Below are 10,929 nucleotides of genomic sequence, written 5' to 3' on the forward strand. Positions count from 1 at the left end.
GTCGAATAGGAGGCAGAGATGGGCCGAGGTGTCGAGCAGGTAGGGTAGGGGAGAGACAGGTGGAGCGAGAGATGGTATCAGTGGGCCGCCAGCGTCAGGCAGTAAGGTGGTCCATTACAAGTCATTACTCAGGCAGGGTCGTGGGGCGAGGTTGGTCGTCATTACCGGGCTTGTACGTACCCGCGTCCAGTGTCCGGCCACGGGCATGATTACAACGTTGCAGTGAACCGACACACACACACACACACCATGTTAGCCACGCTCACATGTCCACAGCACCACTACGACACACTAGCCCTCCACAACACCCGCTACACTCACACCCTTACCGTACCAATACACACGGCCGGGATTCCCTCATTTAGTCAATGGGTCGCTTACCATTCTTTTGCTTGACGTCCGCCAGTCATCCCGTTAAGCATCACGGTCGTTTGTGGGATTAAGGTTAAACAAGACGTTCATTAGTGATTATCTCAGTAATGTAAAGCCTTCAATCCAAACCTAACACAATAAAAAACATTATTTGCCTCATAGGGTTCGTCCGTCACTCCTGTGTTTCAAGAACTGAGTACACATCACAATAACAATCCACACACACACACACACACACACACACACACACACACACACACACCTGAAATTGACACTGTGAGGTTCTCTGACACACACCCGACACTTAGCGACGGAGGAAATCACACCTGAAGTAATCGCCGACACAGGTATCATAACGCATCTCCATCGGAAAATGATTATATAAAATTAACATCGCCGACCAGCGCTTATCACGCCAGGGATTTTTAAAGGCAGAGTGTTATAAGTAAGGCGCGCGGCTTGTCGTGCCATGATGTAAGACGCTATACACTCGCCCGTAGTCCAGCATTGGCTTGGCTTTCACTTAACCTTCTTCTTCCTTCTATTCTTCCCCTCCTTCAACCTTCTCTCCTCTTTCTCCCTCTCTCCTACACTCCATCCCCCAGACTCTTCCTTCCTTCCTTCCTTCCTTCCTTCCTTCCTAGCTCCTTCCACCCTCTATCCTTCTCTTTTTCCCTCTCTCACACACTACCTTCCTCCTTCCACCCCTCTTCTTCCCCTCATTCTCTCTATTGTTAAACCTTCTTTCTCATTCCTTCCATGATCTTCTCTCAACGACAAACACCACAATTCATTCTTATAAAGACGATTCAAGACTCAACAAGAATTCTTCTCTCTAACCGACCCAACCAATGAAAATTCTTAATCCCAGACAAGTGATACGCTCAACTAACCTACATGGTCTCATAAGTATAAGTATAAATATAAGTAAGTAAAAGCATGTATAAGTAGGTGACATCTAACGTTACTAAAACAAACTGTATAAAATGTAGCAAAAGGTGTGATTTTCTGCAGATTAATGACGATTTTGACAACACCATCATCACACTCCATTGAGGTTACATGTGTTGACTCTTAACTCTTCGTCAGATCAGGGGTTACAAGTGTGAAGTTAGGACTCATGTTCAGTGTCAGTTCTTACACTACAAGATGAACAGATGATAACCATTAGGTGTACATAATATGACCTCTTATATGAAGTAGTTGCTCTTATTATTGGTGTTGGTGTTGTTGGTGGTGGTGGTAGTGGTGGGTGTGGTGGTAGTGGTGGTGGTGGTGGTGGTGGGTGGTGTGGTAAGTGTGGTAGTGGTGGGTGGTGTGGTAAGTGTGGTAGTGGTGGGTGGTGTGGTAAGTGTGGTAGTGGTGGGTGGTGTGGTAAGTGTGGTAGTGGTGGGTGGTGTGGTAAGTGTGGTAGTGGTGGGTGGTGTGGTAAGTGTGGTAGTGGTGGGTGGTGTGGTAAGTGTGGTAGTGGTGGGTGGTGTGGTAAGTGTGGTAGTGGTGGGTGGTGTGGTAAGTGTGGTAGTGGTGGGTGTGGTAGTGGTGGTGGGTGTGGTGGTGGTGGTGGTGGTTGGTGGTGGTGGTGTGTGGGCAGGTGGTGTGGTGTGTGTGTGTGTGTGTGTGTGTGTGTGTGTGTGTGTGTGTGTGTGTGTGTGTGGTGTGTGTGTGTGTGTGTGGTGTGTGGGGTGTGTACAGGTGTGTGTGGTGGTGTGTGGGGTGTGTGTGTGTGGTGTGTGGGTGGTGTGTGTGGTGGGGGTGTGTGTGTGTGTGTGTGTGTGGCAGTGTGGTGTGTGTGTGTGTGTGTGTGGGTGTGTGTGTGTGTGTGTGTGTGTGTGTGTGTGTGTGTGTGTGTGTGTGTGTGGTGTGTGTGTGTGTGTGTGTGGTGTGGTGTGGTGGTGGTGGTGGTGGTAGTGGTGGTGGTGTGTGTGGTGGTGGTGTGTGTGGTGGGGCAGGGTGGTGTAGGGTGGGTGTGGTGGTGGTGTGTGGGTGGTGTGGTGGTGGTGGTGGCGGTGGTGGTGGGTGGTGGCAGGTGGCGTGGTGCAGGTGTGGTGGTGGTGGTGGTGGTAGTGGAGAAAAAAAAACCACGGCACCAAAACAATCAACAATATCGACCTCATTAGACACGTTCCAGTAAGACTCATTCTTTATATACCGCATGAGTTAACATCTATGACGAGCTGTAACCAATAGTACCGTCACCACTCACCTCCCTCAGCCCTAGTAAGGAGGAACCTCGTATCTTTCCTGTAATCAATATTCCACCACCTTTACCTGTGTCTACCTGATCTCATTTATACCTGAACTATGTAATATACTCTTATGTTACTCCTCAGTCCTCACCACACACACACACACACACACTGTTTCCTCTGTACTATAACCTTTAACATTTATAAATATCAAGTTTCAAATACCTTCAATCTTTCATAACTGTTCGCTCTGGTGAATAGATCTGAGAACAGCATTTGTCTCTGTTATTTATCTAATCCAATAATCCTTCACCATCTGAAGTATATACCATCCAACTTGTGTTCTTTCAATTTGTTTCATTAATCAGAATTTACATTAACCTTCACATAATAATATCACAAATACATTATAGTAAACTGTATATAATTGTTTTCTCTTTATGTTATATACGTCCAGATATTCCTCGTAACAACTAGGTAATTATAGGTGAAATTATACACCTCTCGTACAGCCAGATTCATTTTCTCCCAGAATCTAAAGGTTATTAGTTTTCTCCCAATATACTTGTTTCTTTTATCTTCATCTAACCTTTGACCTTTCACATTACTTCACTCATCACACGAAGTTATTATCTCTAGGAACTTCATCGCCACAATCTCTGTTCCTGATGAAATAAGTTGATGCTCTTATAAAACTCTAGATTATTTACCATATTTTAAACACATTGACGACCTCCCAGTGATGACAGACTCGTGAAGATAGACTCGTGAAGATAGACTCGTGAAGACAGACTCGTGAAGACAGACTCGTAAAGACAGACTCGTGAAGACAGACTCGTAAAGACAGACTCGTGAAGACAGACTCGTGAAGATAGACTCGTGAAGACAGACTCGTGAAGACAGACTCGTGAAGACAGACTCGTGAAGACAGACTCGTGAAGATAGACTCGTAAAGACAGACTCGTGAAGACAGACTCGAAGACAGACTAAAGACAGACTCGTGAAGACAGACAGACTCGTGAAGACAGACTCGTGAAGATAGACTCGTGAAGACAGACTCGTGAAGACAGACTCGTGAAGACAGACTCGTGAAGACAGACTCGTGAAGATAGACTCGTGAAGACAGACTCGTGAAGACAGACTCGTGAAGACAGACTCGTAAAGACAGACTCGTAAAGACAGACTCGTGAAGACAGACTCGTGAAGATAGAGTAAAGGTGATGGAGTTTCCCCTTAATAACCACCACGGTCATTAGTCTTATCTAGAAACAATGTCATTTATTTGTTATGAGATTTAATGGATCCTCGTCACTGCCAACTCGTTCTTAAGAGTCACAGGTACTAATTTTTATCATCCCGTTAGTTATATATATAGTTATTATCATTTATGTTGAGAGTTTCTCTTCTGAGTTTTTATCAACATTCTCTATCTCTTGTTCTCCTCTGATGACTAAATATACACGTATTTATCGTATTTATCTAGCTTTTATTATTTTTTTTATATTATTACTAGTTGTGTTTACGTGTGGTTTTGTGTTCTTTTACTTTTTTTAGTGTGACAGAAGTAAAAATATGTATAATCAAGCTATTGTAATTATCTACCTTATCTTTAACATCGAAATAATTCATAAATTTTTTCATCAGTTATTTAAGTTTTTTTTTGTATATATAGCCACGGTTCTTATCCTCTCCAAGATGCGAGAGTTCACCGACACACACACACACACACACACACACACACACACACACACACACACACACACACACACACACACACACACACACACACACACACACACACACACACACACACACACACACACACACACACACACACACCCCTTTGTTGCGTCTCTTCCACTCAGATGCGAAAGTGTTAAGTTGAATTTGAGATTTTATTTCCGTTTGGTGACACCTACTGCTGGTGGTGGTGGTGTGGTGGTGAGAATGGTAATGATGATGATGAGTAAGTGTGTAGTGATGAGTGGGGATGGTGGTGTGGTGTGGTGGTGGTGGGGGATGGTGGTGGTGTGGTGGTGGTGTGGTGGTGGTGGTGGTGTGGTTTAACTCTTGTTCCTGGATCACCCCTAAATGACTGAAGGATTTTGAGTTTATTTGGACGGTTCGAACTCTGTCTATCTATCTATCTAGCTATCTTTCTCTCTCTGTTTGCTTATATATATATATATATATATATATATATATATATATATATATATATATATATATATATATATATATATATATATATATATATATATATATATCTCTCTCTCTCTCTCTCTCTATCTCTCTCTCTCTCTCTCTTTGGGGGTCCAGTTCATTATCATCTGACAATTCATATCTAAGCTTTTCGTAACCATACTGTTATCATCATAATCGTCATCATCACTGTCCAGACCATCATCATCATCATCATCATCATCATCATCCACCATATAATTCTTATGTCTAATTATTATGTCTTATCTTAACCTTATCCTCGCCCATATCATCATCACACCATTGTCATCCACGACCATTTTTATCTTGTATTACCCACACCATCATCATCATCACCACCCACATCCATGTTTTAACTCGTATCACCCATCATCATCATCGTCATCATCCACACCCATGTTTTTAACTCGTATCACCCATCGTCATCATCATCATCATCATCATTATTATCATATTCATCTTCATCACCATCATCTTCATCACCATCGTCATCAACACCCAAATCTGTCGTTAACTCGCGTCACCACAAACCCCGTCTAAGTGGCTCCTTCCCTTGTAGTCATCAGCCAAATTTTCAGCTTAATTTCGCGGTTAACAGAGAACGCCATCATTACCACCTCGACTGTGAAAACAAGAAATTGGATTTATTCGCAACATCCGGCTGCTAAGACACCCCGAGTCGCCATCAAGGAAGTCTACAGCTGGGGGAACATCCATTCCCGAGTGTGAACAAAAAGGTATAAAATTCCATCCCCATGATAGGCAAAAAGGTATAAAATTCCATCGCCATGATAGGCAAAAAGGGAAAATATCCAGCCCCCACAGCCCCCAACCGTGGACAAAAACCCCGAGTGTCATTTCTCGCTCGAAATTTGATAAACAGGAGGGGTACTTGAGGCAATTTGCTGGGTCCCGCGATGATTGTGTTTATCGTAATAAGTTGCATTGTCCTGGTTACACGTCTGTGGGTGTCTTGCTGGGGGGAAAAAAGTGGTAAGATTATGATAAGAGACATGGTGACGGCTGACATACTCGACCCGGGGAACGGAAATGCTGACTTATGCCTCCAAGCTGACACACATGTGATAGGAGACAGATGGTGTGACATAAGGACTGACACACACACACACACACACACACACACACACACACACACACACACACACACACACACACACACACACACACACACACACACACACACACACACAGTCTCCAAAACTGGGCCACCAACAACCATGTCACCATCAACCATACCAAGACCATGGTTATGCACATCAACCTCTCCTCCGACATTGTCCCACCTCCTTCCATTACTCTAGGTCCGAACACACTCCAGGTTGTAGATTCCACGAAGCTCCTCGGCGTCACCATAGACAACAAACTAAATTGGAAACCACACGTCAGTGAAGTTGTCAAATCCTCCAGTTTCCGTCTCCACCTCCTCCGCCGACTCAAGTCCCTCGGAGTTCCCGCACACGAGCTCCTCAGTGTATACACAACATTCATACTTCCCAAGCTCACCTATGCCTCCCCCACCTGGTCTTCCTCCCTAAATGCCACACAACGTAAACACCTAGAAAAAGTGCAAAAGAGGGCATGCAAGATTATTCTCTCCCCTTCCTACTCCACATATCAAGAAGCGCTCAACACACTGACCCTTTCGACTCTCACTGACCATCACCACGGCCTCATCTGCAAATTTGGTAAGAAGCTTCTACACCATCCCCGACACCGGCCCCTACTACCACCCGAGATCCCCTGTCCGAGAATTGCTGTTCGACACCACAACCGCATCCAGCCCATACGTGCACGAACTGATCGCTATAAGAACAGCCCAGTCCCAACCATTGTAAAAATTATCAATAACATGTAATAAATCAGTGTATTCACTCCCAGTAAACACTGCTCCCTACACTGTCACTATGTTGAAATGAACTGTAGTTTGAGCTGATCCCCATCTAAGTTATTATATGTCTTATTTATGTCACTTATGTCACTTGCATATTATTTGTAACTCGTAACCCATTCCCCAAATATGTAACTGTATATTTTCAGCCTTCTGGCTGCCAAGCTCTTTCAATAAACCGTTAATTATTATTATTATGTCCTAGGAGATAAATAAGTGACTTAGGGCTGACACGTGTGTTTAAAGATGGATGAGGTAACTTAAAGCTGACACATGTATTGGGAGTGACTTAATGCTGACAGAAATATATTAGGAGATGGAAAGAAGGACAGAGCTGACACACAACAATCGTAAAATGGTCATGCACTAAACAGTAATCAAAGTGAACTTCAACTGTATTTTGCTGTCGTAATGGGCAGCTCAATATTTTTTTTTTAAAGCCTGTTTATATCTTCAGCTCAACAAGTTTAGTGGGTGTACAAGGATGAATCTGTCTATTTGTCCGTCATTATGTCTGTCTGTCTGTCTGTCTGTTTACTCATCACACTGCGATATTAAGATGAAACTCATTATGTTTCTGCGTCATCGTAAGAGGATGGTTTGCCTCTACCAGTATGGCACCATGATCTCCTTCTTTCAATAAGGCACAATGATTTCTGTCTACTCGTAAAGCACCATAATCTCTTCTACCAGTATGGCACCATGGTTTCCCTCTACCAGTATGGTACCATGATCTCCCTCTATCAGTATGGCACCACGATCTCCCTCTACCAGTATGGCACCATGGTTTCCCTCTACCAGTATGGTACCATGGTTTCCCTCTACCAGTATGGTACCATGATCTCCCTCTATCAGTATGGCACCACTATCTCCCTCTACCAGTATGGCACCATGGTTTCCCTCTACCAGTATGGCACCATGGTTTCCCTCTACCAGTATGGTACCATGATCTCCCTCTATCAGTATGGCACCATAATTTCCCTCTACCAGTGTGGCACCATGATCTCCCTCTACTAGTATGGCACCATGATATCCCTCTACCAGTATGGCACCATGATATCCCTCTACCAGTATGGCACCATGCATTCCCCACGTATGTGGCACCATGATCTCCTCTCCACGAGTATGGCACCATGATCTCTCTTTTACAAGTATGGCACCATAATTTCTCTACCAGTATGGCACCATGATCTCCTTCTTTTCAATAAGGCACCATGATTTCTGTCGACTCGTAAAAGCACCATAATCTCTTCTACCAGTATGGCACCATGGTTTCTACCAGTATGGTACCATGATCTCCCCATCAGTATGGCACCACGATCTCCTCTACCAGTATGGCACCATGGTTTCCTCTACCAGTATGGTACCATGATCTCCTCTATCGCATGGCACCATGATCTCCCCTACCAGTATGGCACCATGGTTTCTTACCAGTATGGTACCATGATCTCCCTCCACGAGTATGGCAATCATGATCTCCTCTACCAGTATGGCACCATGATATCCTCTACCAGTATGGCACCGTGATCTTCTCTATCAGTATGGCACCATAATTTCCTCTACCAGTGTGGCACCATGATCTCCCTCTACCAGTATGGTACTACATCTCCCTATCAGTATGGCACCATGGTTTCTCTACCAGTATGGTACCATGATCTCCCCTTATCAGTATGGCACCATGATCTCCTCTACCAGTATGGCACCATGGTTTCTACCAGTATGGTACCATGATCTCTATCAGTATGGCACCATGATCTCCTTCAAGTATGGCACCATACTCTACCAGTATGGCACCATGATCTCCTCTATCAGTATGGCACCATAATTTCCCTCTTCTACCAGTGTGGCACCATGATCTCCCTCTACCAGTATGGTACCATGATCTCTCATCAGTATGGCACCATGATCTCTACCAGTATGGCACCATGATATCCTCTACCAGTATGGCACCATGATTCCCCTCTACCAGTATGGCACCATGATCTCCCTCTACCAGTATGGCACCATGATCTCCCTCTACCAGTATGGCACCATGATCTCCCTCTACCAGTGTGGCACCATGATCTACCTCTATCACTATGGCACCATGGTTTCTCTTTACCGGTATGGCACCATGATCTCCCTTTACTAGCATGGTACTATAATTTCCCTCTACCAGTATGGCACCATGATATCCCTCTACCAGTGTGGAACTATGATCTACCTCTATCACTATGGCACCATAGTTTCTCTTTACCAGTATGGCACCATGATCTCCCTCTACCAGTATGGCACCCTAATATTCTATCATCAGGCTGTCGAGAGTAGTTCCAGCCACAATGTCTCCCCATATACAAAAATACCTTAACCCAACAGTATACTATATCCAACTTGCACCTAAGACCTCATGGGACCCATCAACTCAACCCTTCACATCAACTCTCCTGTCATCAAAACCTAACCATAGTTCCCGTCTTCCGCCAGTAAATAGTTTACTTAAAGGCAATAAAACATTCCTTTCCTTATACTTCCATTAAACACATCCATTACCATCGACCTTTTAGTCTTTCCCAGCGTCGAGAGAACAGTGGGGTGACGTCAACGAGGCGGTGTTCCGTAAGGGGTGTGCTTACTGTCATATACAGTTGAGTTATGACGAAGTTAGACAGATCGTTGTAGTATATAACATAAGCTAGAGAATTTAATTATGTCTGTCTGTGGGGATTAGGTATGATGTATGTATAAGTAATTAGGCCTTGGGCATGTGTATAAAAAGGTAATGTGTGTAAGGGTGGTACATGTTGTGGATTCGTTGTATAGTGTGTACGTGTTCTTAGTGTACATGAATTTGGCCTTAAATGTATGTACGTAACTTGGGCGTCTACGTCTCATAATGTGTATATGCGAATCTTGAGTACCCAGATGTAGGGTATCTAAGTGTGTACGTGTCCCAGAAGTGTACGTGTCCCAGTAGAGTACGTGTCCCAGGAGAGTACGTGTCCCAGGAGAGTACGTGTCCCAGGAGAGTACGTGTCCCAGGAGAGTACGTGTCCCAGGAGAGTACGTGTCCCAAGAGAGTACGTGTCCCAGGTGAGTACGTGTCCCAAGAGAGTACGTGTCCGTGCCGAGGTTCTGGGGTAGGGTAGGTGGTGTAGCGTGCCTCCGTGTCGGCCCCATCACCCTGGTAACAAGATGTGTAGCACCACCAAGCTAAATTGCCCCTCTTGGAAATTACATCATAGTAGAGTGGTAATTTGTTCGTTAAAGCGTGAGTTATGTTTAGCTCTTGTGACCCTTAGTTGTTGCCCCTCCCACCAGTCCCATCACTGTTGGTCCCACCGGCCCCACCAGTCCCATCACTGTTGGTCCCACCGGCCCCACCAGTCCCATCACTGTTGGTCCCACCGGCCCCTTCCCACCAGTCCCATCACTACAGTTGGTCCCACCGGCCCCGCCAGTCCCATCACTGTTGGTCCCACTGGCCCTGCCAGTCCCATCATTGCTGGTCCCACCGGCCCCACCAACCTATCACTGTTGGTCCCACCGGCCCCGCCAGTCCCATCACTGCTGGGTCCCACCGGCCCCGCCAGTCCCATCACTGTTGGTCCTACCGGCCCCGCCAGTCCCATCACTGTTGGTCCCACCGGCCCCAGTCCTCATCACTGTGTTGTCCCACCCGGCCCCGCCAGTCCCATCACTGTTGCTCCCACCGGCCCCGCCAGTCCCATCACTGCTGGTCCCACTGGCCCTGCCAGTTCCATCACTGCTGGTCCCACCGGCCCCTGCCAGTCCCATCACCAGTTGGTCCCACCGGGCCCTCGCCAGTCCCATCACTGCTGGTCCCACCGGCCCCGCCAGTCCTATCACTGTTGGTCCCACCGGCCCCACCAGTCCCATCACTGTTGGTCCCACCGGCCCCACCAGTCCCATCACTGTTGGTCCCACCGGCCCCACCAGTCCCATCACTGTTGCTCCCACCGGCCCCGCCAGTCCCATCACTGTTGCTCCCATCACTGGCTTATCCCATCACTCTGACTCGTCCCACCATTTCGGATAGTCCCGTCACTAATTAGTAAACATATGCATCCTGTCCATAAGGTCATTCATTAATGCACCTCTAGCTCACCCAGCTGGGAATGGGTACCTAACATTACAGAGTGGGAAGTGAAAGTAGTGACCCTTATGTCATAAAGGTCCTGAATAACAACAAAATCTTTAAGTGTTATAAAGAACAAGACCAATCCGCTGCCACTACTCAAT

The 10,929-nt window shown here is 45.9% G+C and overlaps 2 protein-coding genes across 2 annotated transcripts in view; both read left to right on the forward strand.

Annotated features, from left to right (window-relative positions):
• LOC121865539 (retinitis pigmentosa 1-like 1 protein) overlaps window positions 1–7,707 on the forward strand; it is a 56,995-nt gene extending 49,288 nt beyond the window's left edge. The window contains exon 4 of the mRNA XM_042365056.1: window positions 7,384–7,707. Coding sequence (XP_042220990.1) covers window positions 7,384–7,707 — 324 coding nt within the window. The remainder of the gene's footprint in view (window positions 1–7,383) is intronic.
• A 1,150-nt stretch (window positions 7,708–8,857) lies between these two features.
• On the forward strand, window positions 8,858–10,726 carry LOC121865540 (vegetative cell wall protein gp1-like). The gene is made up of 3 exons (XM_042365057.1): window positions 8,858–9,010; window positions 9,624–9,759; window positions 9,969–10,726. The coding sequence occupies exons 1-3, from the start codon at window positions 8,858–8,860 to the stop codon at window positions 10,724–10,726; spliced, it is 1,047 nt and encodes a 348-aa protein (XP_042220991.1).
• The last annotated feature ends 203 nt before the right edge of the window (window positions 10,727–10,929 follow it).

The sequence above is a fragment of the Homarus americanus genome, unplaced genomic scaffold (assembly GCF_018991925.1).
Source record: "Homarus americanus isolate GMGI-L3 unplaced genomic scaffold, GMGI_Hamer_2.0 scaffold25483, whole genome shotgun sequence".
Classification (NCBI taxonomy): domain Eukaryota; kingdom Metazoa; phylum Arthropoda; class Malacostraca; order Decapoda; family Nephropidae; genus Homarus; species Homarus americanus.

Coding starts and splice junctions, on each gene's coding strand:
- LOC121865540 (XM_042365057.1), top strand. CDS start 8,858: ATGATATCCCTCTACCAGTGTGGAACTATGATCTACCTCTATCACTAT. Junction 9,011..9,623: donor AGAGTAGTTCCAGCCACAAT/GTCTCCCCATAT, acceptor TACGTGTCCCAG/AAGTGTACGTGTCCCAGTAG. Junction 9,760..9,968: donor CAAGAGAGTACGTGTCCCAG/GTGAGTACGTGT, acceptor TGTGACCCTTAG/TTGTTGCCCCTCCCACCAGT.